The sequence below is a fragment of the Musca autumnalis genome, unplaced genomic scaffold, assembly GCF_047663935.1.
Source record: "Musca autumnalis isolate F117 unplaced genomic scaffold, ASM4766393v1 scaffold_4, whole genome shotgun sequence".
Taxonomy (NCBI): domain Eukaryota; kingdom Metazoa; phylum Arthropoda; class Insecta; order Diptera; family Muscidae; genus Musca; species Musca autumnalis.
This window is the reverse complement of record NW_027411977.1, coordinates 229,561,379-229,587,887: the sequence shown is the minus strand read 5'-3', so window position 1 is coordinate 229,587,887 and position 26,509 is coordinate 229,561,379. Positions and strand designations below refer to the sequence as shown.

General features: G+C 30.9%; 1 protein-coding gene across 7 annotated transcripts in view; it reads right to left on the bottom strand.

The window, feature by feature from the left end:
• The window catches only part of nuf (rab11 family-interacting protein nuf), a 278,513-nt gene that overhangs the window by 120,054 nt on the left and 131,950 nt on the right, over positions 1–26,509 (bottom strand). For all 7 annotated transcript variants that reach the window (XM_073981415.1, XM_073981419.1, XM_073981416.1 and 4 more), the window contains 2 exons: positions 1,457–1,495; positions 396–507 (listed from right to left, as the gene is read on the bottom strand). In XM_073981415.1, the coding sequence (XP_073837516.1) occupies positions 396–507; positions 1,457–1,495 (151 nt within the window). The remainder of the gene's footprint in view (positions 1–395; positions 508–1,456; positions 1,496–26,509) is intronic.

Here is a 26,509-nt window from a genome sequence, read left to right as displayed (position 1 = left end):
AACACCTTAGCTACCAATTTGATTAATCTCTTTTGCCTTAAATTGAAACTGAAAAAGTGTTTAGGTGGCTTTTAGCGGCCATGGTATGTAAGCGTGGGGGTGTAAATTGTACAGGTCTCCATGGCTTAAAGAAATTTAATGACAGCCAACACACACACACTCAGAAAGCCTTTGCTGGTTACCATTGATTTTGGCTAGCACTCAAGTTTCACTATCTTTTGGAGACTAAAAGAAATTAATGTCTCTACAAAGTGTAAAGGTGATGGCTTATCGCTGTTACAAAATACTTTCATTGGAAATAAATTTTAAATTTCATTCAAAAATTATTTTAATTTTTTTTAGTTTTTGATTACCAAGAAGACTTTAAATATCCAAATTAGCTCCCTTCTACTTACCTTATAATTAATGTCCTGTACATTATCCAAACTGCAGTCGTACATTTCGTCTGTTGTATCACAATTGGAACTGCGTCCCGATGAGTTAAAACTTGATGATCTGTACAGTTGACTGGAAGACAGAAGATAAATCAAAATTATTCAAAAATAATTTTTTTTTCAATAAAAAAAAGTAAAATATTTTTAATAAAAATATAAGTGCAAATAAAAAATAATTTAAAATTAAATTTGTCTTTTTAAACATTTTAAAATTTCACCTAAGGAAATCTAATCACAATAACATTATCAAAAGGTTGTGGAGTTTGCTTCAAATCCAAGTGGAAAATCTATTGTGAATGATTAACTAACAATACACAATATTAGCGAGGCCTAAACCAGCAGCGCCACCTCTCGCAGTACTAAGAAACTAATGTGCTTTACTTTAAAACTAACTGTCTGTTCGTGTCTTTGCTATCCATGGTCTTACAGTTTGGAAAGCACTGGCTCTCAAAATTAAACACATAGTGTTGCCAGTAGCAATCCCTACTATTCTTTGGTGTTTTCTCACCAGAGGTTCGTTGAATTTTAAAAATATTTTTAGAGCCAATTATGAGGCTCGTGGATTTTTAAAAATATTTTTAGAGCCAATTATGAGGCTCGTGGATTTTTAAAAATATTTTTAGAGCCAATTATGAGGCTCGTGGATTTTTAAAAATATTTTTAGAGCCAATTATGAGGCTCGTGGATTTTTAAAAATATTTTTAGAGCCAATTATGAGGCTCGTGGATTTTTAAAAATATTTTTAGAGCCAATTATGAGGCTCGTGGATTTTTAAAAATATTTTTAGAGCCAATTATGAGGCTCGTGGATTTTTAAAAATATTTTTAGAGCCAATTATGAGGCTCGTGGATTTTTAAAAATATTTTTAGAGCCAATTATGAGGCTCGTGGATTTTTAAAAATATTTTTAGAGCCAATTATGAGGCTCGTGGATTTTTAAAAAAATTTTTAGATGTACTTCGAAAGATCGTGGAATTTTTAAAAATATTTTTAGAGAACATTGATTATTTAGGGTATACTTACGTGGCTAGGGCATTTGAACCCAACTGCCGTCGGCCGGAACTGGAAATAGAAGGAAAGAAAAAAAAATAAATAATTATTATTCGGATTATAAAAGTTATTTATCCACTACAACGTATAAGTAATTTAAATTATGGTCACCATGGCGTATGATTTACATTAATTATTGTTTATTTTTACAAATTAGCCCATAACTCGCTTGTTTATGAAGCGATTTTGAAACGAAAGTAGATTTTAGAAAGCCAAGATCACATAGATTTTTGATATATATGTCTAGCAAATATTGTTTCAAGATTGTTTGGAAAAAATAACGGATTTTTCAGACTTTTAGAAAATATTCTTTGTTATTTATTTTTAGTAATGTTTCGCATTGGGTACCTTTTTCTCCCTGAGTGTTAAAAATTTTGGTTGATTTATTTTGTTTTGTGTTAGTTCCATACCATTTTCCTTAAACAATTAATATATTTTCTAAATAGTGTTCTAATTGAATTTTGGCAAATTTACAATGTGACTGATACGATACAAAATAAATAAACAAATTTAAAGAGAGAAAAAAAAAAACAATTGATGCTGCTTCCCTGCAAAACAAAGCACGAAACGAAAACGACTATCAATTGAAATTCAAATTAAAATGTGGAGAATTGCTATTGAAATGAGAATAAAGTGACGTCAGATCAGCGTGAAGTAAAACAGAAAATTATATTGAAAAAAAAACATAAAATAATTCTGCGGGAAGAAAAGACACATGAAAGGTAATTATGGGGCGAGATTAATGGCATGGGGAATATTTTATGGGTTAATTAGATGTTTTTCTATTGGAAAAGGTAGCTGTGAGATTCAATATAAAATGATTTTCAAATTTCACTTAGGCTAAAAAAATTCCCAAAAAAAATATTTTTTTCGCAACAAGTGATGTTTGGAAATTTAATTAAATTTTCCATAATTTGGTTAAAAACATTTTTATATTTTTTAAAATTTTATTTTGAAAGTTAATTGTAATTTTCAAAATGCTTCATTATTTCATCTCATTAAACCATTTCATATGTCAATTCTAAGCGGATTTGAGTAGTGTCATTTTTTTGCAAACTTTTATTTCGGCCTTTCAGCACGCTTTGCTTGGATGATGATTTGAAAAAATGACACACTTTCTGTTAAATATCAACTTTTTTGTTTGTTATTTTGTTGTTGTTGTATTTTTAGATTAAACATTGTTGGTCGGCAATTTTTGTTTAATGCAAAAACGAATATCTAAGTTTGTATTTGCCGTCCATACTTTTTTTTGTGCAGTATTTCGGAATTACTTATATGACTCAATTGTCCAGAGCGGATGAGAACAAACAAACAAAACACAACAACAACAAAAATACAAATACTACAAAATGTGCAAATGACAACGATAAACGATTTATAACAACATGTGTTTAGTTGTGGATCTAGAAAAAAGCAAACAATAAAGAAAGATAAAGTCAGCAATTAGCAACAACTTCCCTAGTGAAATTTCTCCAAAGAAATTCGCTGGAATTACTTGAATAAATATTTTGATAATTTGTTTGGTTTTTTCTTGGAGCCTAAGTCAATCAAAACACATAATTTTGAGGCAGAAATTCCTCAAAATTCATTACCTTAGCTTACTGCAGCTCTACCCACGTGCTCTGTGTGTGTGTGTGCGTTCTTACGCTTGTTAGGTAGGCAGGTATTTATGTGAATGACATGCCATTGTTTGAGTTTCAATTTCATATTTTTTGAGGTAGGTTCGGTTTTGTGGATTTTCGTTTCACAGAATTCCAAACAATTGTGGGCTAAATTAGGTTAAATAACAAGAAATAATATTCAAAGTTACCGAAAAACGCATGCATATTAATGATTTAAGAGAAAATATTCTTTGGAATTTTATGCTTTGAAATTATAAAATTAACAAAGTTAGAAAAGAAGCCATAAAACGGCTTGTTGTTGTATGAAACCACTAACGCAAAAGTTTCTATTTCATTTCCCTGAAATGTCTAGTCTTTAAAACTATTTTTATTTTTAAAATATCTTAATAAACGACTGAGTTATGGGTTATTTTCTAAAATGTCCCATAATTAATATTAGTCATACGCTCCAATGGTGCAATCCATTAAAAACTCAATTTTACACAAATTAGTAATAGTTTTAAGGTCCCTGAGAAGATATTCGTAAATAAGAAAGCTTCTTAATCTTCTATAAAAACACATATTGAAGTTTTATAAGAGAGCTTATCGGTCTTCTTTGGGAATGCAATTTGGTCTTCAATAAAATGACAAATTGGTCTTCGAAATGAGGACAACTATTCATGTTCAAGAAGGCCAATTGTAGATTTTTTTTAAGAATCCCAGACAAATGTGAGCTAAATTAGGTTAAATGAATAGAAATAATATTTAAAGTTACCAAGAAACTCATGCAAATTGATTTGGTTGAGGAGTTGAGATGAAAAAATCTTGGATTTATATTGTAGTCTTGCCAAAAGTAAAAAAGTCTGAAAAGAAAACTTTGTAGCCCGCATTTTTATTTAAATCCGCTTATTCTAATGTTTTTATTCAATTACTCTGAAATGTCTAGTTTCTAAAACGATTTTTATTTTTAAAATCCCTTACTAAATGACAGAGATATGGGCCGTTTCCCAAAATTCCCCATAATTAATATTAGTCATACGCTCCAATGGTCCAATCCATTAAAAATCAATTTTACAGAGATTGGCAATAATTTTTAGGTCCAGGAGAAAATAATCTTAAATATTACGACGAAGGCTTCTTAATGTTCTATAAAAAACACATATTGGTGTTATATCAGAGAGCTTATCGGTCTCCTTTAGGAATGCAATTTGGTCTTCCATAAAATGACAAATTGGTCTTCTAAATGAGAACAACTGATAACTTTTAAGAATCCCAGACAATTGTGAGCTAACTTAGGTTAAATGACTAGAAATAATATTTAAAGTTACCGAGAAACTCATACAAATTGATTTGAGTGAGGATCTGAGGTGAAATAGATCTCAGATTTTAATGTTGTATTACCAAAAGTGGAAATGTCCTAAAAGAAACCTTTATAACCCACATTTTTTGTTTGAATCAACTTCTTCCAAAGATTCTATTCAATTACTCTGAAATGTCTAGTTTCTAAATCAACTTTTGTTGTTAAAATCCCTTGATAAATGACAGAGATATTGGCCGTTTCCCATAATTAATATTAGTCATACGCTCCAATGGTCCAATCCATTAAAAATTAAATTTAACATAAATTGGTAATAAATTCTAGGTCCCTAAAAAATATTCTTAAATATTACGACGAAGTCTTCTAAATCTTCTATAAAAAAACACATATTGGTGTTTTATAAGAGAGCTTATCGGCCTCCTTAAGGATTGCAATTTGGTCTTCCATAAAATGACAAATTGGTCTTCGAAATGAGGACAACTAATCACGTTCCAGAAGGCCAATTATCTTTAAAAAATTCCAGACGAATGTGAGCTAAATTAGGTTAAATGAATAGAAATAATATTTAAAGTTACCAAGAAACTCATGCAAATTGATTTGGGTGAGGATTTGAGGTGTAATAGATCTCAGATTTTCATGTTGTATTGCCAAAAGGAAAAAAGTCTGAAAAGAAAACTTTATAACCCACATTTGTGTTTGAATTCGCTTCTTCCGAAGATTTTATTCAATTACTCTGAAATGTCTAGTTTCTAAAACCAATTTTTATTTTTAAAATCTCTTGATAAATGACAGAGATATGGGCCGTTTCCCAAAATTCCCCATAATTAATATTAGTCATACGCTCTAATGGTACAATCCATTAAAAAGTCAATTTTACATAAATTGGTAATAATTTTTAGGTCCCTGAGAAAATAATCTTAAATATTACGACGAAGGATTCTTAATGTTCTATAAAAAACACATATTGATGTTTTATAAGAGAGCTTATCAGTCTCCTTTATGAATGTAATTTGGTCTTCCATAAAATGACAAAGTGGTCTTCTAAATGAGGGCCACCGATAGACTACTTTCAAGAATCCCAGACAATTGTGAGCTAAATTAGGTTAAATGAATAGAAATAATATTTAAAGATACCGAGAAACTCATGCAAATTGATTTCGGTGAGGATTTCAGATGAAAAATATCTTAGATTTATATTGTAGTGTTGGTAAAAGTGAAAATGTCCGAAAAGAAACATTTATAATCCAAATTTTTTTTGTTTGAACCAGCTTCTTCCAAAGACTCTATTCAATTACTCTGAAATGTCTAGTTTCTAAAACAATTTTTATTTTTAAAATCCCTTAATAAATGACAGAGATATAAGCCGTTTCCCAAAATTCCCCATAATTAATATTAGTCATACGCTCCAATGGACCAATTCATTAAAAAATCTATTTTACACAAATTGGTAATAATTTTTAGGTCCCTGAGAAAATATTCTTAAACAAGAAGGCTTCTTGGTCTTGTATAACAAACACATATTGGTGTTTTATAAGAGGGTTTATCAGTCTTTGGTCTTCTAAATGAGGACAACTGATCATGTTCAAGAAGATCAATTGTTGATTACTTTCAAGAATCCCAGAATATTTAAAGTTACCGAGAAACTCATGCAAATTGATTTGGTTGAGGATTTCAGATGAAAAAATCTTAGATTTATATTGTAGTATTGCCAAAAGTGAAAATGTCCGAAAAGAAACCTTTATAACCCACATTCTTGTTTGAATTCGCTTCTTCCAAAGATCTTATTCAATTACTCTGAAATGTCTAGTTTCTAAAAGAATTTTTATTTTTAAAATCCCTTAATAAATGACAGAGATATGGGCCGCTTCCCAAAATGTCCCATAATTAATATTAGTCATACGCTCCAATGGTCCAATTCATCAAAATGTCAATTTTACATAAATTGGTAATAATTTATAGGTCCCTGAGAGAAAAATAAAGAGAAAATATTCTTAAATACTACGACTAAGGCTTCTTTATCTTCTATAAAAAACACATATTGGTGTTTTATAAGAGAGCTTATCGGTCTTCTTTAGGAATGTAATTTGGTCTTCCATAAAATGACAAATTGGTCTTCTAAATGAGGACCTTTGATAGATTACTTCCCAGACAATAAAATGACAAATTGGTCTTCTAAATGAGGACCTTTGATAGATTACTTCCCAGACAAATGTGAGCTAATATTAGGTTAAATGAATATAAATAATATTTAAAGATACCGAGAAACTTGAAACAACTTGATTTGAGTGAGGTTTTGAGGTGAAAAAGATCTTAGATTTATATTGTAGTATTGCCAAAAGTGAAAAAGTCCGAAAAGAAAACTGTATAGCCCACATTTTTGTTTAAATCCGCTTCTTTTAATGTTTCTATTCAATTACTCTGAAATGTCTAGTTTCTAAAACAATTTTTATTTTTAAAATCCCTTAAGAAATGACAGAGATATGGGCAGTTTCCCAAAATTCCCCATAATTAATATTAGTCCTGCGCTCCAATGGTCCAATTCATTAAAAAATCTATTTTACACAAATTGGTAATAATTTTTAGGTCCCTGAGAAAATATACTTAAACAAGAAGGCTTCTTGGTCTTGTATAACAAACACATATTGGTGTTTTATAAGAGAGCTTATCAGTCTCCTTTAGGAATGTAATTTGGTCTTCCATAAAATGACAAATTGGTCTTCTAAATGAGGGCAACTCATCATGTTCAAGAAGATCAATTGTAGATTACTTTCAAGAGTCCCAGAATATTTAAAGTTACTGAGAAACTCATGCAAATTGATTTGGGTGAGGAGTTGAGATAAAAGAATCTTAGATTTATATTGTAGTATTGCCAAAAGTAAAAAAAGTCTGAAAAGAACACTTTATAACCCACATTTTTGTTTGAATCCGCTTCTTCCAAAGATTCCATTCAATTACTCTGAAATGTCTAGTTTCTAAAACAATTTTTATTTTTAAAATCTCTTGATAAATGACAGAGATATTTGGCCGTTTCCTAAAATTCCCCATAATTAATATTAGTCATACGCTCCAATGGTCCAATTCGTTAAAAATTCAATTTTAAACAAATTTGTCATAGTTTTTGTATATCTGAAAAGTAATCTTAAATATTAACAAAGGAGGCTTCTTGGTGTTTATAAAAAATACATATTTGCCTTTAAAAGGAAACTTATTGCTCATCTTCAAGAATGTCAATTGGTTTTTCATAAGATGACCAACATCTACTATACGAGGGTAATTGGTATGCACTAAGAAACAGATTGGACTTCAATAAGAAGGTCAATTGGTATTCTATATGTGGAGGAATTGATCTTCTGTAAAAGAGTCTTCTATAAGATTCATTGTCGTCTTCAATTCGACTGAAAAAGTATTAGATATTTATTGTTGATGTTTTAAAAGGATAAACAGAAAAAACGAAAATAAACCCCCAATAAGCCAAGTAATTTAGTGTAGAGCCGATATTAAAGCCTCTATTTCATTTCCCTCACATGTCTAGCTTCTAAAATTGTTTTTCTTTTTGAAATCGCTCTATAAATGGCTGAGTTAGGGAAAATTACCTAAAGTAACTCATAATTAATAATAGTCATACGCTCCAATATCCAAAATGTTTTAATTTGCCGAAAACTATGATAATTTGGTGGTTTCTGCAGCAATATTTCAATGAAAGCTATGTGTTTCTATTAAAGGTAAACATTATTATGGTCTTCTGTCGGAAGAAGTCCTTCTAACGGCATCCTATGCGGTGAAAAGGCCTTGTAAAAGTCTTCTATGAAAAAAAGAGATGATAAATGTATTCAAAAGAAAGAAGATTTCCTAAAGGTCATCTATAGAAATTTCTCTAGAATGTCTAGACTTTAAAACTGTTTTTGTTTTTCAAATCCCTCTATAAATACCTGAGTTAAGGAAAATTTTCCAAAACATCACATAATTAAAATTAGTCATACGCTCCAATGTCCAAATAGTTTAATTTTCCCAAAACAGGCGTAGTTTGGTGGTTTCTACATAAACATTTTAATGAAATCAAGACACCTTTAAAATTGATTCTATGGAAAGAAGACTTTCTAAAGATTTGATAGGGAAAGAAGACCTTCCAAAGAAAGAAGGCCGTCTAAAGGTCCCCTAAGAGATGAAGACCTTTTAAAGACTACATTCTAAAGGTCTTCTATGGGAAGAAGACACTCTATAGTTATTCTAAGGAGATGAAGACCTTTAAGAGATGAAGACCTTTTAAAGACTACATTCTAAAAGTCTTCGATCGGAAGAACACTCTCTATAGTTCTTCTAAGGAAAAAAGGTCTCCTATGTAAAGAAAAAAATTTTTTCACCTCTTCAATGGAAAGAAGAACTTTCAAATGTCTTTTATGGATTTCTATGGAAAAAACATTCTAAAGGTCATCTATGGAAAAAATGTATTTCCAATGGTATTCTATGGAGGGAAAATCTTAGAAAAATGTTCTATAGAGGGAAGACCTTAGAACTTCTTTAGGAAGGAGATCTTTAAAATTTATTCTAGGAAGAAAAGACTTTCTAAAGATTTTCTAGGGCAAGAAGACCTTCCAAGAAAGAAGACCATCTAAAAAGCTTCCATGGAATGAAGATCTTTTATACAAATACTAAATTTTATAGTTATTGTATGAAAAAAAAATCCAATTTAATTCTTCAATGGGATGACGACCTTCTAAAGGACATTCAGAGAAAGAGACATTCTAAAAATCTTCTACGAAAATGAGACCTTCTAAAGGTCTTTGTGGGAAGGACTCTTATGAAATGAAGACCTTCTAAAGTACTTTTTGAGAAAGAGACATTCTACAGGTCTTCTTGAGAAAGATACCTTTTATTGGTCTTCCATGGAAAGCAGACCTAGTAAAGGACTTTGTGGAAAGCGATTTTATGAAATGAAGTCCTTCTTAAGAATATTTAGAGAAAGAGACTAAAAGACTTCTACGAAAAGGAGCCCTTGTAAAGGTGCTCTATGGGCAGAAGAATCTTCGATAAGAGTAACTTCTTAATGAAGAATAGTTTTCTAAAGTTCTTCTATGAAGAGTAGACCCTTTAAAGGCCTTCTATGGGAGAAAGAGGTAACGATCAAGAAACTACAAGTAATATGAATCAGCACATATATAATTTAAGGAATAACATTTTCTTAGTATCCCGACTAAATACAACCTGATAGGCAAACAATTGTGCAACACACTTAATTTCTTTCACTTCTTTGGTATGTTTTCTTTTAAAAATAGTTTAGTTTTCACAAATCGCACAAAAAATAATGAAGTTATGAAGAATTTACCAAAATTACCTTTAATTAAAAACAATCATACGCCACAATGGACTAAAGAAAAGAAATGCATATAAAGAGGTAGTTTTACAAGTTTTTTCTATTTTTTTCCTGTGGAAATAAGGCATTCTAAAGGTTTTCTACGAAAAAAGGACTTCCATCGGAAGAAGGTCTTCTATGAAGAGAAGATTTTGTAAAGGTCGTACATATATAGGATGAACCCTTTTAAAGGTCGTATATGAGGTGACGATCTTTAGGTCGTCTATGAGATGAAGACAAGAAGGTATTCATACTGTGGGATAAAGACCTTTTAAACGTATGCTATCGGAAAAGGCTTCCTAAATATATTAGTGCAAGAACGGGCAAATATTATGAATTCCGAAGTACAATGAATTTGGACAAAAATATTTTAAAAATTCTGATGAAAATCATCATCAGAGTTATTTCCTTGTCTTTCTTGAAATATTTTTTTTTTCAAGAATAGTTTTGTTTGAACAAATCGGCCATAAAATAAGGAAGTTATGAAGAATTTTCCAAAAATGAGCCGTAGTGCGTATGACTAATATTAATTAAATATTTTTGTAAATTGTCCATAACTTTCTTAGTTTTCAAACTATTTTGAAAAACTACACTGATTTTGAAAGTAGACCTTTCACAGATTATTGTGATATGACTAAGTTCAGTACTGCTACGTTCAAATATTATGAATTTCGACTTATAAGGAATCAGTACAAAATATTTTTAATATCCTGCTATGCGATTATCAGTACACCGAATATATTTTTCTTGTCTCTTCCTTGGAATGTATTCTTTCAAAAATAGTTTAGTTTGTACAAATCGCCCATAAAATAAAGAAGTTATGAAGAATTTTCCAAAAATTTACCATAGTGCGTATGACTAATATTAATTACTTAATATTTTTGAAAATTGTCCATAACTTTTGTAGTTTTTAATGGATTTTGAAAAAATAAACAGTTTATGAAAGAAGACCTTTCACAGATTATTAGGATGGGGATATATATATAAAATTTCGCCGTTCTTTAGGGCAATATAAGGTAACAAAGTTCAGTTTTACAATCAGCATCACTTTGTTAATAATTATACAGAGACTTTGGGTTATTCGTTAAGGAAAAATATATATCTTCTGAAGTAATATTTCCCAAGCACAAAATTTAAAATCAATTAATAATTTGTTTGGTCTATAGAAAACATTTTTTGTTTTTTGTTCTATAATATACAGAGAAGACAATTTCATTTCTTTCAAATTTAATTTAAATATCTGAGAGCTACAACCATAACCATACATTAATAAACAACTCTCTCAAAAGGTGTGCGTGTGTATTTATTTGAAATCCAATAAGTCAAATTTCTGAACTCCGCTTATTTAATTATGTTTTTTCAAAAAATTCCAATAAAGAAAACAATGAACTGCTTAAGTTAGGGAGAAGCTAACCGGCAAATAAGCCCGCTTGATATGTACACACCTTTATGACGAATCATTGATTTGTTAATTATGTTTGAGATGGTGTTTTCGCATATATTTCATTACCTCTTTTTCTTCAACTTCTTCTTTGTTTTAAACATTGTACTCCAAGGCATAAAATGTCAATGTTTTTTTCTTTAAATAATTTAAAGTTTATAAATGAATTTTTTATATATGGAAACAAAATTGAGTTGGAGGGGAAAATCAAGTCAATTTGTCATAAATAATAAAATAAAGTACTTTTGTGTCTTCTTCTTCGTTTTTAACAAAGGATTGTTAAAGTTAACGAGCAAATGATAAGTGACCTTGTTTAGAGATTGGAAACAAAAGCACAAAAAAAAAATAACTGAAGGTAGATATTTAAATTAACAGACATAATGAAACTGATGGAGGTGATCATGATGAGTCAATAACTAGGAAGAGAGAGGTGTTAATAAAAACTCGGTGTAAATAAAAACAAGAAGAAATATGAAATGAATACAATTATTGAAATGAATACAATTGTTTATAACTAGGAAGGTATTTTCTTCAAATGGAATTGACATTTTAAAGACATTCATTCCTCCATTCGTTTCCAAAGAAACCTACCAACCAAAGAATGGTTGTCTCAATCGGCAACAAAAATCTTCAATAATTAAACCACACTCCAAAAAGAAATTAATAAAAAAATATGAATAAAACATAATCTTCGCTCTAAAAAATAACTTAAAACCTCAAAAAATTTTCACATAATTTTATTTTTTGGTTTTATGTAATGTTTTTTATGACTTGTCGCATTATTGCGATTATGTTTGGTCATCGTAAGAGACACCTCACATTTTAAGATGAGATGTATATATGAATATGGCAATAAAATATTGCAAAATGACAACATCCATCAACATTTGCCGGAAATTAAAATAATGTCCACTATGTAAACTTATTAAGGGAAAGTGACATTTGTTGGTTGGCATTTTATTTTGCAGAGATGTAAATATTTTTGTTTTGTGACTAAGAAACTCACAATAAATTAAGTAGTAAGTAGTAAATAATGTATTAAGACTCACTTGCATTATCTGTCATCATGTTTGCATACAAAAATGTTCCCGAAAGAAATCATAAATAATATAAATCACACAATATAGGTTATCAGAAAATAGGACACATTTGAAAATGCTTGAAGAAAATATATTTATCAACCTGATAATTTATGGTAGACGAAGAAAAAATATATTCTATGGATTCTTTGTAATGTTCTCTTTTAAACAAGTTGCAATTTGTTCAAATCGCCCATAAAATAACGAAGTTATGAAGAATTTTCTAAAATTGCCCATAATTAATAATAGTCATACGCCACAAAGGACAAGAGAAAAGAAATGCCAATAATGAGCTAGTTTAAAGAGCTTTCCATATTTTTTCTTTTGCAACGAATTAAGATCTTATAAAGCTTCAATTACAGAATCACCTATTCGGTACAGGAATGGTCCCATGTTCTTTATGGGAGGAGTTTTACTACAAAAAATACATTGGGTCAATCTCACAAGTAGATTTTATACACAATGCCAGGCTATTTGGAGTTGAAAATGAAGGAATGTCACAGGAAATTAACTAATTATATCTTTGCTTTTAACATTATTAACTGACAACATGCAAAAAAATACAAATAAAATGAATCCGCAGGGATAATGTATCAGAAATTTAATTTTCTAAATGTCATAACCAAAATTCACTTGATATGCAAAAAATATTGCAACAACTATTATTTTCTTATCTTCTTTGGAATGTTCTCTTTCAAACAAGGTGTAATATGTTCAAATCGCCTGTAAAACAAAGAAGTTATGCAGAATTTTCCAAAATTACCCATAATTAATAATAGTCATACGCCACAAAGGACGTTAGAAAAGAAATGCAAATAAGGAGTTAATTTTAAGAGTTTTCCTTATTTTTTCTTTTGCAACGAATTGAGATCTTATAAAGCTTCAATTACAGAATCACCTTTTCGGTACATAAATGGTAAATGTCCTTTATGGGAGGAGTTTTACTATAAAATATACATTGGAACAATCTCACAAGTGGATATTAAATTACGTTTAAATAAGTTCGAAAGAAATTTTTGAAAAAGTTTTCGAGTTATCTTGCACGCTAGCCATTTTAGTATGTGTCGGGAGGGTTTTGGTGCTTGGACCCTTATCTCAGGAAGTATTGACTTACTCCGGAAAAATATTGAACTGTTAAAAATGAGGCCCCTAGAACAACCTACTGAAAAAAAGTACCAAAACGATGGGAGAGGAGCTCTTAAACTTCACTTTTTTCGAATTGTGTGTGGGAGGTACCCGAAGGAGTGGACCGATATAGCCCATATTGCAACCTGATACATGACTGGATAAAATAATATGATGTGCAAAGTCTGCACAAACCAGAAACTCCCTGCGAGAATTACCTACGGATTTGCCATTTTGGTTGGTGCAGTCAGGGTTTCTTGGAACTTTTAAGCCAAAATCTCAGGAAGTATGGATGAGTGGACCAATATACTCCATATTCGAACCCGATCTATATCAAGAAGGAATAATTCGATGTGCAAAGTTTCATCAGAAAAAGTATTTTAAAAATCCACGTATAGAGTTCCTTATGTCCTCCCAAAAGTATTTGCACCACCCACGTAAAGAGGTCACTACGTTCCTCTAAAACTAAGTTTCCTCAAAAAATAATAATTTCCCGCACAATATTTTTTTTTTCTTTAATTCACATAAGGTTCTTTATATCTTCAAGTAGAATTTCCTTTTAAGAAATCTTTTTGGTTGAAAGGTTATTTAAATTTATTAAGAAAACTCAGATCTAAAGATTTGAAAGTTCCTAAAGAAAACTTTTTTAAATCCACGTCTACAGAGGAAGTAGAAAACAAATATTTTTTAATTCACATTTTGAGGCTCTGAAAGTTCTCCAGAAAAAAACGCATTTAGATGTCGCAAGGTTCTAGGAAAAAAATCTTTAAAAATCAACATTCAGGGATTTGTTAAAAAAAAAAAAAACAAAAACTATTTAATAAATTTAAATAAAAAACATCATAGAAGTCTAATTCCGAAATGTTTTTGTTTTAATCCACGTCTAGGGGTCCGCGACGTTTTTCTTTTTTTTTTTTTAATTCATAATCTTTTTAAATCTCGATGGACCTTTAAAAGACTTTTAGCGAACCTAAGAGTCTAAAAATGTAAATGTAAAATAGTTAAAATCTTATGTTCAATCCATGTTTCAATTTTCAATATTTTCTAGATGCATTATCTTTGGGTTTATCGATTTTTTAAATATTGTCCACGTGTGGGTATGACTATTATTAATTATGGGCTAATTAGGAAAATTTGCCATAATTTGCTTATTTTTGAAGGGATTTGAAAGAAGAAAACTGATTTGGAAACTAGACAATTTACAGAATTACTTAGAAGACCTTGACGAAGGTGTATAAAAGCTAATTACAAAGAGAATATTTAATTTAAAAAATTATGAAAGAAAAAATTTTCGGAAAATTCTTCTTTCTGTCCTTAAAACATTTCGAAACTCAAGACCCCGCATAAATTCAATTAAAAACGACCGCCTGGATTTATCTTGTATTTAAAAACTACCTGTTTTTTCCGTAAATATGGGATCTCTATGTAACAGTTCATCTACAATTTTTTATATTCTTCAGCTCGACTCTTCTTACAATATGATTCTTTGTCTTCAGATTGTCAATAAAGGGTCCGTGGGCTTTAGTTCGTCTAAAAAGACTCAATATACAATTCGACTTCAGTATTTCTCCGTTCATCTCAGTATTTCTCCGTTCATCTCTAAAAATTCATGGCTTCAGCTGGTCTATAGATGGTCCACCTATGATTTATGTTTTTTCAGTTTGTCTCGAAATTCTCCCTGTGCTTCAATGCCTCCATAAAGGCTCCCTGTGATAAGACAGTCTATAAAACATCCATGCGCTTCAGCTCGTGTAATCAGTGGATTCATAATGTTGTTTTTATGCTTCAGTCAAAATTGTTTACATTATTTTAATTATTTTCCTCTTCTGCTCGACTTTAAAGTCTCACCATGTTCCAGTTCATCTGCAATGACTCATTGATCACAGCTACTCTATAAAGGGTTTCTTTCATTCGGTTCATCTAAAAATAATCTAGATTTCCAAGTTTTAGCACTTATATATATTCCATGTTCCTAACTCGTCTATAAAGACGATTTAACGTTACTTTATCCCTAAAGGATCCCTGGCTTCGGTTTGTCTAAACATAGAGTTTTTATGCCTCAGCCCATCTATTAATTCTTTCTCTCTTCAGGTCGATTTCAAAGTCTAACCATGCTCCAGTTAAGCTTGGTTGACTCCATGGCTTATGTTCCTCTATAAAGGATATTTGGCCTTGAGTTTATTTAAAAAAAATTCTTTACAATCTATTATCATAAAAGACGCCGTGACTGCAACTTGTTTTTAAATACTGCCTGTGTTTCAGTTCGACTCTTAAGAATCCCTAGCTTTAGCTCTTCTATGTAGGTTTCATTTAGGTCTTACTTTGTCTATAAAGTCATATTAATTTTATCTTCTACTTAAGAGCTCCGTGAATTCCATTTGCCCAGCGAGTCTCATCATAATAAGTACTTTTTTAATTACTTTGACTTCAGGACCCTAGAAACCGCTGATTACTGCTAATCTACACAGACTCCCTATCTGTAGTTTGTTGGAAAGCCTTCTGATTTCCTAATGTACTGATATTCTTGTAATAGATTTAGATATTTTAAGCTTCTTCTATATATTTTTAAATATTTTAGTTTTGGTCCATCGTTGCGTATGACTAATATTAATTATGGGACATTTTGAGAAATCAGCAATAACTCCGTTATTTCCTAACCGATGTGAGAATAACAAAGCATTTTTAAAAGAAAACATTCCAGAGCATAAACCGAAATTAATAAAACAATCGAATTTCAAATAAATCTATTATAGAACATATGTAAAATTTTAAGTTATGTATAGCTTAAACAAAAATTCTTAGATATGTAATATTTGTTTGAATTTTATGTCATAATTTATTTCAGTTTCAGTCAAAAAACATCATGAAGGTCTAATTCCGAAATGTTTTTTTTTTAATCCACGTCCAGGGGTCTGAGATGTTTCTCTAAATCCACACCGAGTAGTGTGAAACGTCATTTTAGAAATATACGCATTGAAGAGGTAATATGTTTCAATAAAAATTCACATCTAGAGGCTGCTACGTTTTCCAAAAAAATTATAATATTTTCACAAAAAAAAAAACTAAGCAAATAATTTTTTTAAATCCACGTCCAGCGGACGGAATTGTTTTTTTTTAATGCAAGTCCAGGGGCCCGATATGTTTCTTTAAATCCACATTCAGTGGTCTGAAAAATCATTTTAAAAATACACGTACTGTAGACGGAATCTGTTTCAATACAAACGTTTTTCAAAACACAATTGGAAATTCACAAAATATTATTTTCAAAAATATTGTTAATTTTTACTATTATTAGAATAGTTGGCAAGTCTAATTCCTGTTTGCATGCGTATAAAACATAATTTGCAAACCAAATACGATACGATAGATAACCCACTAATTTCAGTTTAATTTCAATGTTTATTTTTCACATTTAAAAATTGTTGTTGTTGCTTTATTTAATATTGGACAATATCAGTTACGCTTGAGTGCAAGGCTTTTTGGCAGAAAAACCAACAAACAAAAACAAAACAACCTAACATAAATAACGCTGCCGGCTGGACATAACAAGCTTTCCCAAAACAGATACTAAATTCAATGAACTTTGAAAAAAAAGTAAAATTTTAACAATAATTTTACTGAATGGCAAAAGGTCATTCATTCATTCGATGACTTCAATATTGGTTTTGTTTATAGGTGTATATTCATATAAAAATAGTCTGGCGTCTCAAGTTTCCTATATTTACCCCTTTTCTCTCACAACTCATTTGAGTAAACGGTATTTTAAATACCAGACTTCTCTGCCCAATACTACCACCGACCCAAGTCAATGAAGTGTAAACACCTAATTGCTGTTTTAAGGTGCTGTTGTAATTCAATGACTTCGTTTTGTTTTTTGTTGTTGGTATTTAAAAGTTTAAAGTTATGTAAATTAGTTTACAAAATGCAATCTAGGTCAATTAATGTTAAATGTAATAGTTTGTTTTTTGTAGAACTTTATGAAAAAAAAAAACAGAGAATTCTCAAAAACGAAGGCAATAAACAATAAAAGGTCTTTGTACTTTTGTATACTGCTTTATGAAGTTATAAAAGCATTACTCAATAGTATTGTAAAACAAACGAATCGAAAATAATTTGAAAAATGGTTGTGAACTAAACTGAAATAAATTATGACATAAAAATGCAAACAAATATTACATATCTAAGAATTTTTGTATAAAGCTATAAATAACTTAAAATTTTACATATCTTCTTTAGTAGATTTATTTGAAATTCTATTGTTTTATTAATTTCGGTTTATGCTCTGGAATGTTTTCTTTAAAAAATGCTTTGTTATTCTCAAATTGGTTGAAAAATAACGGAGTTATAGCTGATTTTCCAAAATGTCCCATAATTAATATTAGTCATACGCAACAATGGACCAAAACTAAAATATATAAAAATATACATAAGAAGCCTTAAATATCTAATTCTGTTCAAAGAATAGCAGTCCACTAAAAAATCAGAAGGCATTTTACCATACTGCCGATAGGAAGTCTGCGTAGATTAGTAGTAATCAGCGGTTTCCAGCGTCCTGAAGCCAAAGTAATTAAAAAAGTGACTCGGTAGGCAAATTAAATTAAGCAAGTTCTTGCGTGGAAGATAAAATTACAGTGACCTTATAGACAAATTGTTTTATTAATTTAGGTTTATGCTCTGGAATCTTTTCAAAACGTTTTGTTATTCTCAAATCGGTTGAGAAATAACGAAGTTATTGCTGATTTTCCAATATGTCCCATAATTAATATTAGTTATACGCAACCGTGGACCAAAATTCAAATATTTAAAAATATATATAAAAAGCTTAAAATATTTAAATCTGTTCAAAGAATAGCAGTCCAGTAGGAAATCAGAAGGCATGCGACCAAACTACAGATGGGAAGTCTGTGTAGATCAGAGGTAGCCAACATATTTTTCTATTGCACACTTTAGGGGGTGTCATTGTGTGAGTGCTATGTTTTTTTCAATTAGTTGAATTGTGTGTGTACGAATTTTTTACACACACAATTACAAACGGGAGCCCCATTGCCTAACATTGGTATAGATTAGCAGTAATCAGCGGTTTCAAGGGTCCTGAAGCCAAAGTAAACGAAAAAATGTGCTTTGTATAGTGAGAATCGGTGGGCAAATTCAATTAAGCAAGTTCTTGCGTGAAAGATAAAATTAAATTTGTTTTAATAATTTCGGTTTATGCTCTGGAATGTTTTCTTTTCAAAATGCTTTGTTATTCTCAAATCGGTTGATAAATAACGAAGTTATTGCTGATTTTCCAAAATGTCCCATAATTAATATTAGTCATACGCAACCGTGGACCAAAACTAAGATATTTAAAAATATATATAAGAAGCTTAAAATATCCAAATCTGTTCAAAGAATAGCAGTCCACTAAAAAATCAGAAGGCATGCGACCAAACTACAGATAAGAAGTCTGTGTAGATTAGCAGTAACCACCGGTTTCAAGGTTCTCAAGCCAAAGTAATTAAAAAAGTGCTTAGTATAATGAGAATCAGTGGGCAAATGGAATTAACGATGTTCTTACGTAGAAGATAAAATAAATATAACTTTATAGACAAATAGTTTTATTAATTTCGGTTTATGCTCTGGAATGTTTTCTTTTCAAAATGCTTTGTTATTCTGAAATCGGTTGAGAAATAACTGAGTTATTGTTGTTTTTCCAAAATGTCCCATAATTAATATTAGTCATACGCAACCGTGGACCAAAACTAAAATATTTAAAAATATATGTAAGAAGCTTAAAATATATAAATCTGTTCAAAGAATAGCAGTCCACTAAAAAATCAGAAGGCATGCGACCAAACTACCGATAGGAAGTCTGTGTAGATTAGCAGCAGTCAGCGGTTTCAAGGGTCCTGAAGCCAAAGTAAGTAAAAATGTGCTTAGTATAGTGAGACTCGGTGGGCATATTAAATTAAGCAAGTTCTTGCGTGGAAGATAAAATTACAATGACTTTACAGACAAATTGTTTTATTAATTTCGGTTTATGCTCTGAAATGTTTTCTTTCAAAAATGCTTTATTATTCTCAAATCGGTTGAGAAATAACGGAGTTATTGCTGATTTCCCAAAATGTCCCATAATTAATATTAGTCATACGCAACCGTGGACCAAAACTAAAATATTTAAAAATATATGTAAGAAGCTTAAAATATATAAATCTGTTCAAAGAATAGCAGTCCACTAAAAATCAGAAGGCATGCGACCAAACTACCGATAGGAAGTCTGTGTAGATTAGCAGCAGTCAGCGGTTTCAAGGGTCCTGAAGCCAAAGTAAGTAAAAATGTGCTTAGTATAGTGAGACTCGGTGGGCATATTAAATTAAGCAAGTTCTTGCGTGGAAGATAAAATTACAATGACTTTACAGACAAATTGTTTTATTAATTTCGGTTTATGCTCTGATATGTTTTCTTTCAAAAATGCTTTGTTATTCTCAAATCGGTTGAGAAATAACGGAGTTATTGCTGATTTCCCAAAATGTCCCATAATTAATATTAGTTATACGCAACCGTGGACCAAAACTAAAATATTTAAAAATATATATAAAAAGTTTAAAATATCTAAATCTGTTCAATGAATAACAGTCCAGTAGGAAATCAGAAGGCATGCGACCAAACTACAGATAGGAAGTTTGTGTAGATTAGCAGTAATCAAGGGCCAAAGCAATTAAAAGAGTGCTTAGTATAATGAGCCTTGGTAGGCAAATTAAACAAGTTCTTGCGTGGCAGATAAAATTATAATGACTTTATAGACAAATTGTTTTATTAATTTCGGATTATGCTCTGGAATGTTTTCTTTTAAAAATTCTTTATTATTCTCAAATCGGTTGAAAAATAACGGAGTTATTGCCGATTTCCCAAAATGTCCCAGAAATTATATTAGTCATACGCAACCGTGGAGCAAAACTAAAATATTTAAAAATATATAGAATAGAAATAAATAGTTATAGTTAGTAATCCGTGTAGATGAGCAGTAATAAGCGGTTTTATGGGCTCTGAAGGTAGGACCTGGAAGTGAGTTCTTATAGAATAGCTGAAGCTAAATATAGTGGTTAGGACAATACGACTAGGTAAGCAAATTGAATTCAGGTAATCCTTATTTACGTTATAAAGCTGAAAGGACTTTACAGGCAAGATGAATGTAGTGAGTCTTTAAAGCCGATTTGTAGTCAAGGAGAAGAATGATTTCCTTTAAAAATAATCCTCAAAGGTTTTTAAAGAAGACCTGAAGCTAAAGTAAAAAAAAAAATAATAAGTTATGGTTATTGAATTTAATTCAGGGAGACTTAAATCTTTATTTAAAGAGACTATATAAACAATTGAAGTCTGGGCAAATGGATAAACGAACTAAATCTGGGTATCGTTAAGAGACCAGCTAAGACACAAAGAGCCTTTAAAGAATAGTTGTAGTCATGGAATATTTTAAAATCAAAAAAGCCCAAAGATCCTTCATAAAGCAGCTGAGGTTAAGGAATTATTGTAGACATGGTAAGACTTTAAAACCGACCAGAAGAGAGACAGAATTTATAGATGGACTGAAGATTCTTAAGAGATGAAATAAAATATTTTTTTGTAAGACGAGTTAAAAACATGGATTCTATATAGAAGAGCTAAAACTAAGGATTCGCGGTGACTTTTTAAATGAACTAAACATTGTAGATGAACTGAAGCCTGGTGAAACTTTATAGTCTAGCAGAAAAGAGAACTAATTTATAGAGGGACTGAAGCATAAAAACTGCACTAACAGACAAGCTGAAACCGAGGAGTCTTTAGAGACGAACTGAATCCGTGGCATTCGATTACATAAGCTGAGTAACTGAAGCACAGGGAGAATTTTAAGACAAGCTGAAGGAAGGAAGAATTCATAGGTGAAACATTTATAGGTCAACGGTCAAACCAACGGATTTTTAGAGATGAACGGAACAGTAGGAAGTCACTTAAGAAGAACTGTATTCAGTAAGTCTTTTTAGAGCAACTGAAGCCCAGGCCTTCTCAAAGAGTCGTGAAGAGACGATCCGAAGAAAGGAAGAATTTATAAATGGACTGTAACATAAAGACCCCATTAATATATACGGTAAAGCAGGGTGTATTTAATTACAAGATAAATCCAGATGATATTTTTCTAATAGATTTAAGCGAAGACTTGAGATTCGAAATGTATTAAGGACATAGAAGAAATTTCTCAGAAATTGTATCTTTCATATTCTCTTTGTAATTAGCTATTAAACTCCTGGCCAAGATCTCTACGAAAGTTCATGGTAATTTTGTCAATTGTCTAGTCTCCAAAACAGTTTTCATTTTTAAAATCCCTTCAAAAATATGCAAGTTATGACAAATTTTCCAAAGTAACCCATAATTAATAATAGTCATACGCCACCATGGTCAATATTTAAAAATTCAATAAATCTGAAGAATTTTGAAGTTCTTAAGTGAGCTGAAAGTCTTTTAAAGGACTATTGAGGTCTGCAATTCATAAAATTGGAGGCTTGTGAAGATCTTTCACAGGTCTTCTAGTCTGGGATCTTATTTTTTTGGATAACTTAGAAGACTTATCAAGGTTTCTAAAGGATCATCTATTCTAGAATATGATTTTTCTATAACATAGGAGACATGTATGTTAGTATCTTTTATGGTCAATGGGAGAATTTGAAAGCATTTTCCGGTCTTTTAAAGACTATACAAAAATTTTAGAGGGGGGTTTAAGACTTTTAGAAAATCACGGGGCTTGTGATGGTCTTTTAACGGTTATCTAGCTTGAGAAATTGTTTTTAGATAATTTAGGAGGCCTATAGAGAACTTTCAAGGCCTAACAGGCCCGTACAATTATTTTTGGTATATTTTATGATCAAGAGAAAAATTTTAAAGCAACCTAAGATCTCTGAAAGACTTTTAACGGTCTACAATATCCAACAAATTTTGTTTGAGGGGTATTCAGAACTTGTAGAAAATCCGGGAGATATTGTGAAGATCTTTCAACGATTATCTAGTTTAGAAAATTACTTTACGATAACTTACGGGGCTGGCGAATGTCGTTCAAGCATTTTTCTAGGTAACTGTGATGACTTTTGTCATAAGTAGGATAACTTGAATATATTATTAAGTTTCTGAAAGACTTCTAATCTCCAATTTGAACAAAAACATTTTTAAAGAATTTTTAAAGGTTATATTGTCTGGATAACAAATTTTGGGTAACTTAGGAGGCCACTGAAGCTCTTTAAATGGGTTTCAAGGCATCTTGAGGATCATACAGACTTCTGAAAACATAAGAAACATATTTTTGAAGAGTTTTCAAGGGCAATCTAGTCTGAACAATTACTTTTGGACAACTTAGGAAACTTGTGAAGGTCTTTCTAGGTTTATCGAGTTCGAAAAATTATTGTCGGTTTCTGTTATGGTCGGTAGAAGATCTTGAATGCATTTTTTTAGCCTCTGAAAACTTTTTGAAAGTCTCTAAGAACTACAAAAGGAAGGATGGTTAAGACCTTTAGAAGATCGTGATGCTTGTGAAAATATTTCAGTGGTTATTTGATCTGGAAAATTACTTTAAAGCTTCATGGGTGATCTCAAAAGCATTCTTAGAGATCTGAAGCACGCTTCAAGCTTTCCAACATCTACAAAATCAATTTCAGAATTGTTTTTGTTTTTAAGGATCAATGCTTTTTTATAGAGCATCAATGTGGCCTTTTTTCCTTCTTTGTATTTCGGCTAATTTCTAAAAGATCTTTAGTTTTGGAAATTACGTTAGATTCACCCCTATTTTTAAAGTCGCTTTTGGATCGGTTATGTTTACTTTTTGTAGAACAAACAATTCGACAGCTTGTCTAAAATTGGAAAAAAAAATTATTTCGAAGACTCTTGGGATAAAGTTCTTACAGATTCATAGATTTTTATCAATTTCTATATTTTGGCCTTGAGGGCGTATAACTAATATTAATTATTTGATATTTTTTAAAAATAATCATAACTTTCTTATTTATTGGTGGATTTTCATAATTAAAACTGTTTTAGAATCAAGAGATTTCAGGGAAAATTGTGTACTGAAAATATGTTTACATTAATATGAGTTTATATTTGGAAAAGAGATGGATTTCCGACAATATTAAAAAACAATATATTTTTTATTAAAGTCACTATTCTTTTGCCCGTTTTTCAAGATTTTTAAGATTATTTAGAGCTTATTTCGAAGAATCTTGGAATAAAATCGGTGCACATTTATAGATTTTTATTGATTTATATACATATTTTGGACTTGAGGGCGTATAACTATAATTATTAATTATTTGATATTTTTGGAAAAATAATCATAATTTCCTTATTTATTAATGTATTTTCATAAAGGAAACTGTTTCGGAATGAAGAAATTTATATACCGAAAATATGTTAATATTTAATAAGGATTGTCTTTGGAAAAGTCGTGGATTTCCAACAATATTTTTTGTTAAAATCTCGATTCTTCTTCCTGTTGTTGAGTATTTTATTTGTAGTTCGAACGCATTTGAATTCGAATCGTCTTAGTGAAACCCGCCATTAAAGACCATTTTGATTTTTAACAATGTTTTTAAAAATCTATTTTTATTTCAAGTTTCAGATTTTTTTCTCCCAGATGTTTTTATTCAAATTTCCTCTTTAATTACTTACAATTCTTAAAAGTTATTTAACAGCTATTTGTCATTCATTAATCACTTTAAATGACCAAAAACGCTAAACCAACAGTAGAAGCAGTTAACTATTCAGGTCAATGTTATTTTGGAATGACTTAAGCTGGTCATTTGAGTAACCAAATATGCCGCAATATTATCTAATAGATCAAAAGCTTAAGTATTACTTAAGCACTTTTCGTCGTCAACACTTGTTTACCAAATTGGTGTTCAAACTGGCAACCCTATTAGCGATTGTAAAGATTAGGCCAAGACGAATAGAAAATGTTCATTTCATTTTTATTTTTCTGATACAATTTCTCCAAAGATAAGACTCTAATCTGTAGTTTTCGATTGCTTGCTTAGATAACAAACAGTTTTTTTCTTTCTATTATTACAAACAATAAATTGTGTGAATGTGAAAAGAAAACAACAACAGAGGAATTATCAAATCTTTCTTCACATACTATTGTTTGATTTTGGGAATTTTTGTTACAGTTTAATTTCTTTTGCTTGACATTTGATGATATGAGATCAAGATGCTCGCTAACCATTCATGTTGCCCTTCCATTGATAATTTGCTCCGGTGGCGATGACGTTAATACAGCATATTGTCAACGTCTTTTTTCTTTGCCTTCATTCACATTTCATTGCCATTAAAAGTTAAACATTTACTTTGGCGTCTAGCTCCATTATTTGTTGTCTTGATGTTTGGTTCACCAGTCGTTCCATGCCATCCTAAAGATTAAAATCTAATATGGTACCATCTTTTTTGCTATCATTGTGTGAGAATAGCTGTGATAACATTGCCGGGGTTTTTTCCTAACTGCATTATTTAAAGTTAATGGTTTTTGCGTTTTGCTCGTACATCTCCTTCTTGTTATTTTATTTAAGTTTTTTCTTTTACTTCTAAAATTAACAAAACCGCAAAATGCATTTTTTTGCTTGTTGTGCGTTATTTTGTTGTTGTCGGTATTATTATTATCATCATTAAGCCTGTGCGAGTTTGCCTTGAGTTGAAGTGTTGACTGTGCCATGTATGTACGTACATATGTACATGTTTTTTACACGTACGCGTTTTTTTTATCTCAGGCGTTGATTTGTTGCGGTTTTTTCGTTCGTTTGTTACATTCACACCATCAGAGATTGTAGATTTAAACAAATTCACAATGTAATTTAATGACTTCTTTTTAGGCTGCAAACTAATTGTCTTTGAAGATACAAAAAGTGCTAAAAAATTAAAGATCTAGACAAACTTCAGAAATCTCTAAGATTTTTTACTACTATTTAGTTTTGTTTTTTGTTACTACTATTTATTTCTTCACTTCTTTAAACACTGGATATATATTCCATTGAAATCTCAAGTTTCAAAAACAGTTTAGATATTGAAAATCCCTTCATAAATAGGGGAGTTATGGTCATTTCAATAAAAACTCGCAAAATTAATATCAGTCATACGCTCTAATGTCATTTATTTAAAAATGTGTTTTTTTTTAGTTTTATTGCTTCACCCATTGTTAACAAAATTGGTGGGTATTACTTTAAAATGTCTAATTTCTATAATATTTTCTATATTTGAAATCCTTTCACAAATTTTCGAGCTATGATAACTTTAGTAAAGTATCCAATAATAATTTTAAGCAAACTTCAGAAATCTATAGGCATTCTCATTACTATTTAATTGATGGCCTTTGAGCCCATCTATCCAACGATAGATGGCCTTTGAGCCCATCTATCCAACGATAGATGGCCTTTGAGCCCATCTATCCAACGATAGATGGCCTTTGAGCCCATCTATCCAACGATAGATGGCCTTTGAGCCCATCTATCCAACGATAGATGGCCTTTGAGCCCATCTATCCAACGATAGATGGCCTTTGAGCCCATCTATCCAACGATAGATGGCCTTTGAGCCCATCTATCCAACGATAGATGGCCTTTGAGCCCATCTATCCAACGATAGATGGCCTTTGAGCCCATCTATCCAACGATAGATGGCCTTTGAGTCCATCTATCCAACGATAGATGGCCTTTGAGCCCATCTATCCAACGATAGATGGCCTTTGAGCCAATCTATCCAACGATAGATGGCCTTTGAGCCCATCTATCCAACGATAGATGGCCTTTGAGCCAATCTATCCAACGATAGATGGCCTTTGAGCCCATCTATCCAACGATAGATGGCCTTTGAGCCCATCTATCCAACGATAGATGGCCTTTGAGCCCATCTATCCAACGATAGATGGCCTTTGAGCCCATCTATCCAACGATAGATGGCCTTTGAGCCCATCTATCCAACGATAGATGGCCTTTGAGCCCATCTATCCAACGATAGATGGCCTTTGAGCCCATCTATCCAACGATAGATGGCCTTTGAGCCCATCTATCCAACGATAGATGGCATTTGAGCCCATATATCCAACGATAGATGGCCTTTGAGCCCAT